This window comes from Phoxinus phoxinus, assembly GCF_949152265.1.
Source record: "Phoxinus phoxinus genome assembly, chromosome: 11".
Taxonomy (NCBI): domain Eukaryota; kingdom Metazoa; phylum Chordata; class Actinopteri; order Cypriniformes; family Leuciscidae; genus Phoxinus; species Phoxinus phoxinus.
In genome coordinates this window covers 15,654,426-15,671,265 of record NC_136886.1, presented here as the reverse complement: position 1 = coordinate 15,671,265, position 16,840 = coordinate 15,654,426, and the positions used below count along the sequence as shown (strand labels likewise).

The window sequence follows — 16,840 nt, the reverse complement described above, 5'->3', positions numbered from 1 at the left end:
CAGGAAGTGAATCTCAGTCCACCTGGTTTAAGAGGAAGTCAACAAAGCCGCATGCAAGCTAACTGACGTCAATCACAACCCAAAGCACCTGACAGGAACTTCAACTGACTGCATTTCTCATGCTCTCGGTTTCAGTATAATGCCACTTGCATTGCATTGAAGACCTGGTCCTTTTTTTTTGTAGGCCGGACTTCCTGTATGGCACGATTATTGACATTACAAGAGCACTTTGAGCATTTTAACGTATCTACTCAGTGTTACATGGAGCTGGAGCTGCCATCTTATAGCTAAATGATACACACATGGACAATATTCTACTGTATGTCCCTTCTCTTCCACTCCATTAGATTGATCTTTCCTAGAAATATATTGATTCAACTGTGAATGCAGGATCCTATATTACCGCCACCGAACCAGACTGTACAGGTCAAACACTAGCAATCTATAGTCTTTGTACTGACAGTTCAACCTTTTCCATACTTTTTTCAAGCTTATTTTTCCTTCTATGGTCCAATTTCCCCCCAAAAAAGAGCTTAGGGAAGTTTGTAAGCATGTTTTATTTTAGGGCTTTTGCTAGATGGATTTGATGGATTCAAACCTGTCTCCCAAGTGCCAAAGCACAACATGCCTGTTACAAGTGCACCAACTCCTCCTCTACAGCTACTTTTTGTACAGTACTTTTACACTAACTTTTATCCAATTTTGATGGTACATCATGCTAACTATAAGTAACTTTGCAACTACATGACAACTAACTCTCATTAGAGAGTTCGTAGATGGTAGTTGACTGTTAAGTTAGGGAGGTGTTAGGGTGTGGTTTAGTAAAATAATGTACTTACAACGTTATAGTCAGTAGAATGTCTGTTGGGGAGCATCACAATTAAGCGTTTTTAAGTGTTAGAAGACATTAAGCAGACAGTCTACTAATACTCTGTTGAGAGTTGCAAAGTTACTTATAGTTAGTTGAATGTCTAAAGCGGACCATCAAAATAAAGTGTTACCATTTTTATTCTTAGCTTTTCTGATACATAATGTTGTGTTACAAGAATACAGTCAATTACACAATTTTCTTGCATTTCATTAAACAAAACCTGCTAATGGCTGTGTTTATATAAAGCATCTTTCTTCTATTCCTTGATGAAATGTGAACAATCTCTCTCTGATTATCCTTCAGAAACGACTTCAGTCCGCCAAGGTTTTCTTGACATTTCTAAGGAAACAGTCTGGGCTGTATAATAGAGGCTCCAATGAATGGCCTTGTTCTGTTTAGTTAGAATAGATTACAGTTTTTTCTGAAATCTCTGTCTGGCGTGTTTTCTGATATCACACTGGGAGCCATCCTCAAGGACAGAGAGTGAACTATGAGGAATTTTCCCACCGGTTATACAAAACCTTCGGCTGAGGCAGGCTGTTGTCCGTTGCGTTATTGTGTTCGGCTGGTGTGTGTGCGTGTGAGAGACCAACACGTAGCAGCCATGGCCTTTTCCTATGGTCTAACACGTTCTGTAAAACTAGACAAAACAGCCACTAATATGGGCACCGTGCTTGAATGTGTGTGTACGTGAGTCTACTAAATGTTTCAACACTGCCCGGCCAATCAGTAGAAGCTGAGGCAGAGATGAGTGATGATGAGGGATACAAGAGGGCAACGGCGTGGGCAGTCACGTAGCATGGCAAGAGGTCTCTCTATCATTCAAAATATATGGACACACACCACAGCAAAACACGTGTTTACAGGCACACACACAAACACATGATCTTCAAGATGATGCCTGTATATTAAAAGAGGACATACTGGAAAATCTGGGATTCCCCATGTTTTTTAGGTTTCTTTTTAGGATTTTGAAACATGGAACAATATTTAAGATTCTGCACTCACTTTTCACTTAAATCAGTTTGCTGTTAATATAATTTGTAATAAAAAAAACTGTATTAAATCTGAAAAGGTTGTCTTTCACAAGTGGTCTGAGACTTTTGGACCGCATTTGGGATACATTTATGCATGTGTGAAATTATATGTGGACTTACCAGGTAGGCACACTCTGGTAATGGGGGGCTGGTTGGACACGGGGGACCTCCTGCAAGGAGAAATGTTAAAAGATTACTGAAATTGTAGCCAAAAAAATAAAATAATAATAATTTTTAAAAAAATATGACAAAAGGAGAAAACCCCTGCATTTCAATCAATTATCTGTCTATTTTTGAAAAAACACCCGTTTGTCATTCTATTGAGTCATCTATAACCATAACAGCATGCATAATGTCAAAGCAAAGAGCATATTTCCACATTAAAGAAGAATGGAAGAAACTATATACAAGTCTGTGCACTCTGCAATATATCTTTCTTAAGTGAATCATGGATTTGATGTGATACTAACACATACGTATTATTATTATAATAGGGTGTGTCCTCTTTTCTGCACATACACTACTTCCAGTGAATTTCCCTTTAAGTTCTTCTGAACTGGGTTGCCCTTCGAATAAACAAGAAAAGGCGCCCAACAAAAGCCTTTTAACAGATATATTATAATATAACAGCTATAACAGGTATAATTGCCCTGAAGCAAATGGTTACTTGGAAGGTGAAAATATTCTTCCATGAATAACAGCGAATAAACATCTTTTCCCCCGTTTACCCTCATCTCTCAGTTGAAAAATGCAATTTAGGGGCATCTGGAAAATCTTCTCTGTAGGCAAGTGATTTTTGGTTGGGATTGAAATCTTGAAAACTGGTGATAGTAGGATAGGTGGAAAATGGCTCTATAGTTAAATGTCAGTGTGCATGGGTGGCCGAGTCCATAAAACAAATATTAGGAAAGACTGTCCTCTTGTGGTCGTATTTATTTTTTTATTATTTGTGTTTTATATTATTTAAATGTTTATAAAAAAAATGTTTATGGAAATATTAATTACTATTAAAATAATAGTTAGTTAAAACTACATGTTTATACAAGTTCACAGATACCTTGGAGTAATGCAATAGCAGTCTATGGGGTCAGGCATTCTGGAAGTTTAAAAACAGAGATGTGGAGTACATATTGCTGCTACAACACTTATATTAATTATTTCATAAACTAACCTGTGTTATTTGAGCTCTTAAAAACTAAATTGGCATTTTAGCAGCATTAAGAATACTGTTCCTAACACTTATGGTCTGCCCTTCTGACGTAATTCCTGCTGGTGGAGTTTGCTCCATGTAAACAGTATTTTGTGGATAGTTACATCATATTCCTCTGGTTTCCTTCATGTATCATGTGAAAGTTACACAGTTTAGTTGCTTTAAATAGTCAGAGGAAATGTAAGATTGGATATAACTTTTCACCGGTTAAGTGATTTTATTCTTCAGGCTAGTAAGAGATTCTATTCTAGTCAAGATCTGTGGTGAAAGAGTGTGTATGTATTTAAATTTTTAATTTGTCTTACAAAACTGTACAGTTTCTTGCCCCATAGACACCCATTGCATTACTGCGTGTGCATTTTTTTTAAACTGAGCAATGTCAAAATAATTTTAACAAACTTTCCTGAATCAAACAGAATTGTCTTTTTTGAAAGAAAAACAATCCTCGCATCCTTTTAGAAACTGAAAAATATTATTATTAAAAAAAAGTCTATTTGAATTGCCTATTTAAGTTTGGTTAATGTCATAACTTCTGTTTGCAATAATACTCACTTGTTAGATGTGCACTGAACATTGGTCAAGACAGTAAAGTTGTTTCTGACACTTCGAAGGCTTGCTAGAACCTAGAAAAAGTCAGAAATAACAAAGCTGTGAGGTAAAAGCAAGCACACGTCCATTTGAAAAGTAATCCTTAAAGAAACATGACACTGATCTGTTTACCTGAGCAAAAGGTGTGACTATCAGGTCATCCCCATGCCTGCAATCAAGAGGGAATAACATCTTGAGCCATTGACACTCAAACAAAGCAAACCCTATTATTTCAAGTCCAAAAAAAATCTAAACGGACCCTATTCACTTCCTTAATGGTAGTTCCTGGTCTTATTGTGAACTGGTTAAAGTTGATGTGTCAAGTATTTAGTTTCACTCAGAAATACATCACATTACAGAAGTAAAGTGGGTTGCGACCAGCAATTCACGTTGACTTTCAACGTTATATGTCAGATGTCATTTTATATTACATGGAATTAGAAATCAGCATCATTATCAAAAGAGGTTCCTTTTAGTATCAGGACCCTGAATGGCACTAAAAAATAATTGGTTAACAAGAACAATCCAGCACATTCCTCAGGGTTCAACAGATATTTGGCATCTAAGACTCTGGAAAATGTGTTCTTATAAAATTCCAGGCAGTTACTGCAAGAAGCCTTGGGAAATAAGGCCTTGATTGAGATACGTCCTGGCATGCCAATCTCACTGCTTTGAGCAGCAGTGCATAAATCGACTTCACTAAACAGCCCTGCTTCCAACTTCACCTTTTCTGCAGACATGTTTGGAAACAGAAATATACTGTAAGCGTTGAAGAAAGAAAAGCATTTTAAACAACTTCAAGGTCCTCAGATTACCAGATGCTGAATGATTTAGATGTGGCAAAAAAAGTGTTTTTCTAGAAAGTTGACTAATTAGAGAAGATGATTTAATGATTACTCAAATGTAACAGTTGACAACTATACCCATCCTTAAAAGATGCGTTGTGCCGGAAAAAGTGTTAAGATTTACAACAAATCTTTCTCTCATAATAACAAATAAATAAACCAGCCTAGGATGGTTTGTGGTTTTAGATGATCTAAGATAGTTCAGCTGGTCTTTCGGCCTAAACAGCTGACAAGTGCCCAGAAACCAGTCCAGTTTGGACCAGCAAACATCAATTCTAAGTTGTTGTTTTCAACTGTTTCAGTAAATAAAAGCTATTAATACATCAAACAATAAAAAAATACCACTATACTCACAGTTCTGAGGCGATAGAAGAATTTCGAGACATTGACTTTGGTGAAAGGTCATAGTCGCTGTCTGAGCGGTAGAGGAAGGACTCTCGCCGCTGGTTGTGGCCGGGAAAGTTTGTGTGCAGAACCAGGCCAGAACCCGGTGAGGCCTGGGGATCCAAAGGACTACAGCTTGCAGACGGGCCATTTTCCACATCGAAACTGCAATGGCACAAAAACAAAAAACAATACATTGAAATTAAGGTAAGGACACATGAAAGTCTATTTAATGGTCTTGGATTGGTGTCACTTTAACGTATACAATATTATATAAATGCACTTTTGTCTTTCTGAAGACTAAGACTGTACATTCGAAACTAAAAACAAGTACTGATTCACCTTAACCATCAATAAAATAAGTTATATATAGCTTAATGAAAATTTTAGGAGAAATACACAAGCTGTCCTCTGGGACCAGAGAGCTCTGGAAAGTCTCAAAGATTCCCAGCACTTGGGGCGGAAGCACGTCTCATCTTTCCAAAGCATAAGGAAACATAGTGGAGATGGTCTCAGCCCACATCAAACAGAAGTGAAACAGGGGAAACACATTACGCTCAACTCAAATAAACAGTTTCAAAAGACGCTTGTGTTCGGTTCAGATGTGCTTGTGATCTCAGATCTAACTGAGAGGAAGTAGCGATGGTCTTTACGCTCAGAGTGCCAGAGGTTTAGAGACCTTTCAATTTTGCTCCTCAAGCACCGGAGAGTCTCAAAGTAAAAAAAAAATAAAACAATTACATGCACTAAAAAAGTAAAACTAGGGAATATGAGACCCATTCAAAACCCGTTCCTTGTTTTTCTGGAGTTTGCAGCAGTCCATCGGCATTTTACTACAACACACACTCAGCACGCATGCATGCATGAATTTAATAACTCTAAAAGAATATTTCTCAAGTGATAATAAGAGTAATTGAGATGTCACTGTGCGGCCTGGTCCACGCGGAGGTCCGGCGTCTATAACAGCAGCTAACACTGAATCAACATCCTCCTATTGTGCCCCTTTTTCCTGTTAGCCTGCCATTCACAACCACCATCAACAGCATTTGGGCTTTTCACACTGTGCTTAACCCCGGGTTATCATCTTTTTAAACCCCACAAAGCAACATTTCACACTTCGTATTTTAAAAGGGGGTAAACTTAAGCACCTTTCTTCAAATTTCAGTCAAATTTATTTAGGGCAAACATGGATTGCACAGTCAGGAATCAGTGAAGGTTATATAAACAGATTATCTTTAAGAAATACCATGCACAGTCTGTACAACTGCTTTAAAGGTAATTTCACAAAAGTGTTCAGAAGTTCAGACTGTCCTCCTCTGACAATAAATCGAACACGGCCCCTAGATCCTGGAATTCCCTCCCTCTGGCATCTCCGTGAAACTTCATCTCTTCCCATCATCAAAACTAAATTATAAACACATCTGTTTACTTGGTCATATTGCAGGGTTTATGTGTTCTGACTCGGTCTTGTGATTACAATCAATTTATCTCTCATTTTGTCTCAAATGTTTATATCTTTTGTGTTTCTGTTTGCAATGTAGTGTGTCCCTTTTTTGGTATTTGTTCTTCTTGTTTGCAGTTGTAGTTGTTTCCTGTCATGCATTTCATGTTTATTTAAATGATTATTTTTGATGTTGATGAGCTAATCAGTCAACTATGTGGAATGAGACACTGCACTACAAAAAAGGAAAACCACAAGAGATTTTCTGATACGTTTACTCAATGCTGGTTTCACTCAGCATGTACAAGCAGTGAAGCAGCAGCATTTCTGTTGGGTCTCAGATGCGGCTCTATACAGAAAATTAAGTGATTTTTCAGGGTTGGTACATTGATTCTTTTCTTTAATAACATTCAAAACCTAATTCTATAATGCTTCTGCTACTCTGCAAGTGTGAATGACGTCCAGGAAGGGTGTGACAAGCCAGTAACTGAAACTGCTTATACATAGCCTACACTGTAAAAATGGGTCTGCAATTCTTAACTTAAAATTTGTTGAGATAACTTAGCCTAAATATCCAACTAAACTAGAGTTAACTAAACTTAATATTTGGTTACACTTTGTTTCAATAGTCCACTTTAGACATTCTACTAACTATAAGTAACTTTTCAACTACATGTCAACTAACTCTCATTAGAGGATTAGTAGAGTGTAGTAGACTGTTAATAGACCGTTAGGTTCGGTTTAGGATAATAAGTTGACTTGTAGTTGCCAAGTTACTTATAGTCAGTAGAATGTCTGTTGGGGGACCAACAAAATAATGAGAGTTAGTTGACATGTAGTTGCAAAGTTACTTATAGTTAGTAGAATGTCTAAAGTGGACTATCGAAATAAAGTGTTACCTAATTATTATTTTTAAGTTGAAACAACACATTACTTCTTATTCTAATGTTGAACTTTAAGTTGTGATAAATAATCACAATAATTGTTTACAGTGTGTGGTGTGAAACAGACCTAAATTTGGGTAATGTATCTCCTTATGCTGTACATTCAGCCATTCATTGATCATTCATTCCACTATGATATAAAGCAAAAACTGCTCTTGACTCAACATCAATTGCTGAACAAAAGAAACAAATCAGATTACACAACTAGAAAAACAGTTACACTGAAACAGACAGGAAGGAAGCTCTTTTTTTTTCACTATGAAAATGATCCACAGAGTGGCATTTCTCATTCCACACTTTTTACAATATCCTTTCAATGGAAATTCTTTGTAAGATATTTCAGTGTTAGTCTGACTGACATCGTCATTGAGTATAGCGTTTCTAAAGAAGAATATAGTCTGGGTCATTTGAGCTCACTGGAGAGGTTAAGACTGAAAAAAAAGCTACCAGGAAATGATACCTCTAACCTCAGCTGTAACCAGTATCTCAGATTCCCATGACATTACAATTACATAGTACATGTAAAAGGTGATAGTGGCTTTACATTGAGAGGAAATAAACAATTAAGTTAAGTAGAACAAGTGTCAAGTGGCCAAGTTGACATCTTACAATAACTTTACTTGGCTGAACACTTAACAGGCCCATTGAAGTGCCTTGAAACGCGCAGCATTATTCAATGTGTTCACATTATTTCCACTGATACAGGAAGACAGGGTGGGACATATCAAACAGCTCCTCCCCTTTTTTTTAAAGTCAATAGCATTTAGTTTACATCACAGCTCATCCGCATATGAGCGCATATGATCCGCTCTGTACTACCGTGTCTCTGGACCGGAGCGGACGGTATGCGCGCTGCGGCAGTTCACGCGAAAGCATATTTACACTGTCTGAATCATTCCCTATCCCCTATATAGTGCACTATTTATAATACAGCTTGTATTTATAATATATAATGCAGGGGGCTTGACGCTCTAGATTCAGGAGAGCATTTGATTGGACAGAAAATCTGATGAGAAGCTGAAGTGCAGTGATGTCATCAAAATCATTGATCCATATTTGCGGAAGTGAGACTGTAAGTTCTGAATGCTTATATATTCTAAATATGAATTGTGTCATTGTTTTGAAGCACACTGGCATAGCTTATAGATAACAGTAAAGGCCCTTTCACACCGGACGCGTACACGAAAAAGCGAAACGAAAAAGCGAATAGTTCGCGTGCGAAATAGGGACAATTTGAGGAGCTCGTTCAGACAGTGGCACCGCATCTGACGAGACAAACCACTAACTTCAGGGAACCAATCGGTCCGGAGCAGCGTCTGGCAGTCTGCTGAGGTGAGGGCTACGTTTACATGCAATCAAATAAACAATCCACTGTGTGTGATTGGCTGAAGCCTTTTCTGTCGCCGCAAAAGTAAAAAAAAAATCGACATCGAAGCGAAAAAAAAAAAAGTCGTTTTTTCGCCGCAGCACATTCGCGTTCGGTGTGTAAGCACTCATTACACAACAGCTGATCAAAAAATAAAACCATCGCGCGAATTATTCGTGCGTCAAAATCGCGTCCAGTGTGAAAGGGCCTTAAGGCTAATATATTCATACTAAAAGCCCCCAAAAAATTCATGGGGACTTTAAAGACAGTTTTCTGTTGTGATGATATATTTTCTATATTTGGATCAAGGGGGAGGGACTTTCTCCTCAGTAGGTCATGATGAGTCATCAATATTTTTGACTTTTTCCCCCAAGAAGAGAAAGACTGCATTTTAAACCAGAACTAAATATCTGCTAAATGTTAATAATGATGTCAATGTTTAGGAGTACACTGTACACACGCATAGATTGTCTCAAAAACTTCTTCACTCCCGTGTTATTTTAGTATTTATATACTATTACAATATTTATTCATATTTTGAATTAGGTTTCATTTTTTATATTTTCAGTTTTCATATCTTCAATTTTAGTTTGGATAAACTTTGTTATGTGCTTTTGTCATTTTTATTATTTTTTATACTTCTATGGAACTAATTTATTTTTATTTCCGTTTTAGCTTAGTAATTTTAATACTTACACTTAAACGAAAATGTTGTCTTGGCAACTAGCTGAAAATATTTATGGGTTATATTATTTAATCTTAATAAAAACTATTTTGAACAGTTTCCGTTGGTTTAAGCAAACAATAACAACACTGCTCAATGACCGGGCAAAAAATATTTAATGTAAAGTGAATGGTTATCATCAACCATTTTGAGCTCAATAATACTTGACATCAGAGCTGACCACAGTGTAAAATAACCCCTTGTTGTCTTAAAGCTAAGATCTAACATTTGTACGTGATTGCCTCACTTGTTTTCATTTGTAATAATTGTGCAGAGACAGAATATCATATGGTTGTGAGGGCAGCTATTGAAAATGTTTTTCAGCAATTAAGAAGAATAAAGATTGTTTGATGTTTATATGAAACAAAAAGAGCAAGATGTTGTTTTCAAGTAAGTATCTAATTACCTTGTGACTGGTGTTGACTCACTGTCTAGCACATTCACAACACAACAATAGTTTATGTAGAGCTGATCCAAAAGATAGTCTCTATTATCCACTTCACTTAAAGTGTAAGTGTCACCACTCTAACAATGGAGACACAAGGATACATTATAATGGGTTGCAAATCATAAAGGTCTCTGTGTTTCAGTTCCTCTGTCAAATGTACTTCACTGTAACACATGAGCAATTAAATGATTACATTATCAGGCATCACAGATATTTTGTAATGCAGGATTTGATCGTGTGTTTGTGGGGAAGAAGGGCCAGTTATACTGGAATCTACTGCGGCATCCGAGGCTCAGAAACAGAAGAGGGAAGTTCATATGAGTTGGTCCGTGAGAACATTCAAGGCTGGGGACCCTGCTGTAAATGGCATTCAACGAGGCTGTTTTTCCATGACATATTTCGGAAAACAAATATATGCCCTACTCTGGGGATCATTTAAGATGACGCAGTAGTTTTGAAAAAAAAAAAAATCAGTTGGTATGCAAGTGAATATTTGTTTGTGCCAACTTTAATAGTGTCAGGGTTGTGTTTAGTTAGTTTCCATTGTGTTTTGGTTTCTTTTTCCCTGTTCTCGTTTTGCCTGTGTTCCTGGTCATTGCTAGTTTCCATAGTTAGAGGAGAACGCAGCACAACCTAACACTTTTTTGACTTTTTCAGTTTGTGTAAATCAACTTGGGGTTCAGAGAATTGATTATTTACAAAACATTCATTTCACACGTCTAGTACAATGATGTGGTTTTGTTTAATTAATGCAGTGTATACTTTTTTCTTGATATACCCTGAAAGAATGGAAGTGAAATGTGACAACACACCCCGTAGGTGGGGCATATTGTAACATGTGAGGGGCACATTGTAACACGACCATATGACAGCTTAAAATGTTATCCGATCTAATAAAACAACATATATACAAGACCAAAAAAAAATATTTTATCAATAAAATACAATAATTAATTTTTTCAAATAAAATAATGCCATTTAAAATAAATAAATAATTAGAATTTTTTTTTTTAGTTTGACAACAAACACAACACAGCTATTACAGCATAGTTCAAAACATAATATCGTTATTCACCTTTTTCTCATGGTTTCTCCATAGAATTCATAAAAGTATAGAATAGAATAGCATAGTTCTAATAGGGGCACATTGCAACGCAGTGTTACAACGTGCGCAACTGGAAAAAAAAAAACCCTGCGCAACTGGGATTTACGTTAAGTTAGTTAAGTAACAGATATAAGATTACAACAACAATATCAGATTTGTCTAATTTTAAATAAACACAAATAAACTGATGGAAAATTAACTTTAGCAATGGTTAAATAAATGTTCAGTGATATCTTCCAAAGATTAAAAATGTTAGCGCAATTTTTCTCTATATAGTGTTGATATAGCAACTAGTAATACACTAAATACACAAAATCCACCCAACATGGAGATTATCTTTGTTGGCATTTGGAGTCATGGGACACCTTTACACACCCATCCCGGACGTCAGAGCATGCGGTGCATAAACACAGATGTTCACACACTCATTCATTCATGCATGTGTTTGACATTTAAAGTGTATATAAACACACATTACAGACTGACACAACGACATATTCATAACTGCAGAAACAGTGCACTCACACTAAAATAAAATAAAATGTTTCTAAACTTCTCATGTAAGGGTACTTAAACCCAATCTTTCTTTCCAATTAGTGCAAAATGTCATCTGGGAAGCTTATTTAGGTTTGGAATTGAGCTAAAGCGGTGTGGTGATGTTTACCCAGACAATGTAAAGCAAGAACAGGTCTCAGGTGTGAAATTACAGTGGAGATGAATGTATCAATTGATATCACGAGCACAAAGAGTGTGTATAACGCTTGATCCAATGCATGCACACGATAGATGGAAAACGTACAACAGCTGTGAACAATTTGACTCTTGTATAAACACAGAGCTCGGTTTACTTACAAACACACTCGCAAACTGCATGAGCAACAACAAATCATCACAATGAACTAAAAAAAGAAGCCTGGAAAAAAAGGGGGGAGAAAGAGAAAAAGTATAGATACTGCAGATGAAGATGTTTCAAAAGAAAAGATACACAACAGGAGATGACACCTGATCACTGTATGACAAGGGTCCAGAAGAAAGGGACAGAGAGAGAGAGTGTGTGTGAAAGCATGTGAACTAGACAGACTCTGAGACATAACAGAGATAGAAAAAAGAGGGTGTTACTGTAGTTCTAACCTTAAGGTGGAGGTGTGCAGCCTCTTCACCACCTCCTCACTGAAGTCAAAATGAACCCTGCCTCTGTGGCAGGGCGACCTGCGGAGCATGGCCCTGAGACACGCCGCTGTGCTGTCGAGCGTGCTCTAGTAGCGTCTCCCCTAACACTTGTGCCCTCCCACAGAGCTCAACTTCACCGCACAGCCACTTCCTTTTGAAGTCCAGCTGCGCTACCACTCAACTTAGCTCTAGGCAAGAGAACGCGACCACACATGAAACCCGGGGCGGAGCTCGAAACAAGGACTTGGAATGTCTGAACAAATGAGAAGTTTCATTCCTAAATGTCTGCTGTAGACACAAACAAAATACACAGTCTGATTTCATGAAGGACATTCTACATTACGGAAGGGTCGTTAACATGATTGTATCTCTTTCTGCATACTGGTCACACCATGGTTAGAATATTTGAAGAAGTGTTTAAATGGTTTGGATATCTTTACAACTTTTTGAAATGGAACATTTGCAGCTCAGTGATGAACTGTAGTAAGATTTATGAACTGGAATGACTGTTCAAATCAACTTACATCAAAGCTCACACACACACACACACACACACACACACACACACACACACACACACACACACACACACACACACACACACACACACACACACACACACACACACACACACACACACACACACACACACACACACACACACACGCACGACACACACACACACACACACGCAGGCACACACACACACACACAAATCAAGAGCAATTATTCCATAATTAAGGTTCAAATGTATATAAACAGACAATGATAAGTGCATTTGTTATATCAACCATTATATTACAGATATTTTTTAGTTTATCGGAATTGGTCGATGTTGGCATACACTTCCTCTAGTTTTACATTTCAATGATCTTTGCCCACTTATTTTTACATGTATTAACCATAATACATATGATAATACTAAACGTAATTTTTGTATATTTTTTTTTCTACCGTACAGCGTAATGTTGTGATGCCTAAAATATTTTTTAAATAGTTTACTTTTATTTATTTAGACTATAATTGTGTGTGTGTGTGTGTGTGTATATATATATATATATATATATATATAATTAAAGTCTAATAATATATTTTTTGTAAATATATATATTATAAATAGTACCGGTCAAAAGATTGGAAACATGACTATTTTTAATGTTTTTGAAAGAAGTAGCCTATCTTATATATGCTCATCAAGCCTGCATTAATTTAATGAAAATACAGATATAATAGATTTCTATTTTAATATGAAATATTATTTATTTCTGTGATGCAAAGCTGAATTTTCATCAGCCATTAATCCTGTCTTCAGTGTCACATGATCCTTCAGAAATCATTCTAATATGCTGATTTGATATCGCATCTGACAGAATTTTAATACCACATTGCATATGGTACTGCTATATGGTATGTTTTGTCCATATTAGTTATGGGTAATAAAAATAATGATCAGCTAATCGCATTTGCCAGAATTTTAATAACAATGCATCCTTATTTAGTATGTTCTGTCCATACTATGTGCCTATTTGCATAATAGTTTGATAAACAGCTAACAGTTTTAGACACAAAAAGATCAAGTTGATAGTTTGTGGTTGAAGAGTTTTCTGTGTAATGAGTTTCTTAAGCTGTGGTCACATTTATTATGATCACACAAACTTCAGACCAAGTAACACTGCAAAACATGCAGCTTTTCAGTGTGTATGTTATGTGAATTCTGCCAAAAGGTCACTTTGTGACGCTTAGATCCTCTATTGGTCAAATGTCTAAGTCCTATTTGCATTCATTCACAGGTCAGAGGTTATCATATTTGAACTTTGGTATGCAGAGGAAGACAAAACTGCATGAGCTTGCATTTCCAGTCTTGCATTTCATTCACATGCATATGAATGCAAGTGAATAGAGCACCAAGTATAGGTTGATGCACATTAAGTTTCGTAACATAGTAAAAATAGTACCATCGATGAGAAGAAAATGTGTTCTGTGTTATAGGCTTACAAAACATCCCAAACTTTAGTCATCATAAAAAAAAATCCCTTTAAGATCACAGATCTGTCGTCATCTTAGGTCACTGCTAAGATGCTTACTTGCCCATGATAGGAAATTAAGCTGTGAAGAGACACGGGAAGTTAAACAGATGAAACTTCGACACAAGACAAAACTATTCATAAGTGTGAAGGCTGAGTTGACCAGGGGAAGATTTGTCTGCCGTACAGCTGATGATAAAAGGAAAAGAAAGAATGAGTCGACAGGCTGGTGTGAATGCAGAGGATGACTCAGTGTGAAATAATCCCACAAAAAAGAATATTCGTCAAAATATGTCCAATATAAACATACAAGAACCTAATAAATTCAAAATGAAATGTCTTTGACTTCACTTGACTATCAGGAGCCATGATGATTATACCTGTGATTAAATAAGTAAATAAGAATGAAAACGGTTTCATTTAAATTATGCAAAGGGACATGGTTGTTAAGAGATAATGGGTTTTGGTAGAGTGCAGAATTACCAACAACATTGGTAAGAGTGCCAAAAACCGATAGTACACCTTTCTGGCCAGGCCACTAGATGGCAGCATTTTACAAATAAAGGAAACCGAGCCTCGAGTAAGATTTAGCTAGAATCTAATAAAAACATTGCCTGCCCTGTTGACTATTTTCTTATGATTATTTTAGCTGGTTATATAACTAAGTTGAGGAGAGAAAGATGATGAGCGACTAATTAATTTAAATTAATTAATCTATTAAAATGTAACTCAAAATAAAAGGATGACCCAAAATGCGAGTAATATTTAACGACCTCTGACTGTCCTTGTATTATTATTTGTTTATTTCATAATTTAAACTTCTATTTTACTAGCATTTGTTAAACATATTTTGTAATTCACATGCTTTGAAATGTTTTGATGTGACTTATTAAACAAAAAACAATGCAAAAAACATTTCAAGTATGTACAATGACAAATATACGAAATCAGCATTGTTTACAGAGAATAATAACAATTTAGAAAGAATCAAGGGACTTTCTCAAAACTGGGCACAAAATACCAAAACGATCTCCTTTATTTAATTCTTTCAAATATTTTCCCAAATTAGGAACATGTCAAGACCGTATCATTAACATACTTCAAAAATATAAGAAAATCACACTTTACATATTTCTCACACATTAACAATACGCAAGTGCACTTGTTTTATGGTACTGAGAATTTATTGAATTAACAACTGATTGTTTCTAAAAAAAATAACATCCTGTATTTAAATCCATTAGAAATGCAGCAGAAAAAAGTGCTGATCCTAGGACACTCATCTCTGGCAGTGTGAACAGCAGTAGGTGACCGACTAACCGTCAATGCAGTGTTTCTCAACCCTGTTCCTAAGGACCCCCAACACTGCATGTTTTCTTTGTCTCCCTAATCAAACACACCTGATTCAACTCATCAGCTCATTAACACATGTGACAATGAGCTGATGAGTTGAATATTAGGGAGACAAAGAAAACGTGCAGTGTTGGGGTGTCCTTCAGGAGCAGGGTTGAGAAACACTACATTAGAAACACTAATGCTACAAACAGGTTGAGGAGAACACAAACAGTCCTGAGTCACTAAGCAGACTTCACCTACTTGGTTACTTTGAGCCGTTACTTACTTCTAACCTTCATACTTGACACCCTGATACCTGAGTAGTACTGACACGCAGGAGACTAAAAGAGGACCGCAGCACAGCAGCTCTCAGTTCTAATGTCATGGCTATTTTCCTGACGGAGTCTGGGGTTGATTGGAGATTGACTTTGAGGTGCTTAAGTAACCTGATTACAAATTACCCTTGATTATAATTTTCACCTCAAGTATTCCACAATAACTATTGAAGAGAAAATTCAGGAAACATGAATTAGGGTGTGAAAATATTAGAATACATTTTTTTTCTATGGAAAATGTTCTCGATTCAGTTTCATATACGGTAACTCAGTACTGTCACAAATTGATAAATTAATTTATTGGTCTTAAAAGCCCACGGCGCATCATGTCAAAGTAGGTACGTTATATGCATTCTGATCAACTGAACTTGTGAGTCTGAATCTGATGTCTGCATGAGGTGTCGAATAATTCATAAAAGACTGAATAAATGTATGACCTCAATTAATATTCTGATCTCTCCGCTTACAAAGCAGTGAGAAAGCAAAACTGACTGGGAATCATTCTGACCAATATAAAACCGTATTTGGGGGACATGGTTGCTTTTTGGATTATTGCGCCCAACATATTTTCTCAGATTTAGCCTACAGACCACACAGTGCACAGCCATCTTTAGAATTTTGTGTTTATACTTTTAGCTGGTGAAGTGGATTTGCCTGTTTTATAAGTGATCCTGAGCATAGTAATGTTTGAAACGGATGTCATCATAAAATGTCAGTAGACCAGGAAGATTTTAAAACGAGCGGTTCATTCATAAATCCATAAGATCTTACTTTTATGCTGTGGAAATATAAACTGGAATACAGAACACAACAAGCGCAGTGCTGAAAAGGGTCTAGTTAAGAAGAATGAATGAAATGCTGATTAAAAAAATTAATTCATTAAAGTTTTAGAGGAATATTAAAGGGATATTTCTGACATCTTAAATGTGAATACCATGAATGTCTGAAAAAACTGAATATGAAAGGCATTAGATAGGCTATTCCATAAAATGACAGGATTAGACTCTCACTAA

At 36.4% G+C, this 16,840-nt stretch overlaps 1 protein-coding gene across 6 annotated transcripts in view; it reads right to left on the bottom strand.

The window, feature by feature from the left end:
* The window catches only part of pde4ba (phosphodiesterase 4B, cAMP-specific a), a 174,225-nt gene that overhangs the window by 33,878 nt on the left and 123,507 nt on the right, over window positions 1-16,840 (bottom strand). For 5 of the 6 annotated variants that reach the window (XM_079629180.1, XM_079629179.1, XM_079629181.1 and 2 more), the window contains 4 exons: window positions 4,906-5,100; window positions 3,839-3,875; window positions 3,671-3,741; window positions 2,029-2,078 (listed from right to left, as the gene is read on the bottom strand). In XM_079629180.1, the coding sequence (XP_079485306.1) occupies window positions 2,029-2,078; window positions 3,671-3,741; window positions 3,839-3,875; window positions 4,906-5,100 (353 nt within the window). Of the gene's footprint in view, window positions 1-2,028; window positions 2,079-3,670; window positions 3,742-3,838; window positions 3,876-4,905; window positions 5,101-12,094; window positions 12,258-16,840 lie in introns of those variants that run through there. The other variant, XM_079629183.1, reaches the window with a different exon arrangement.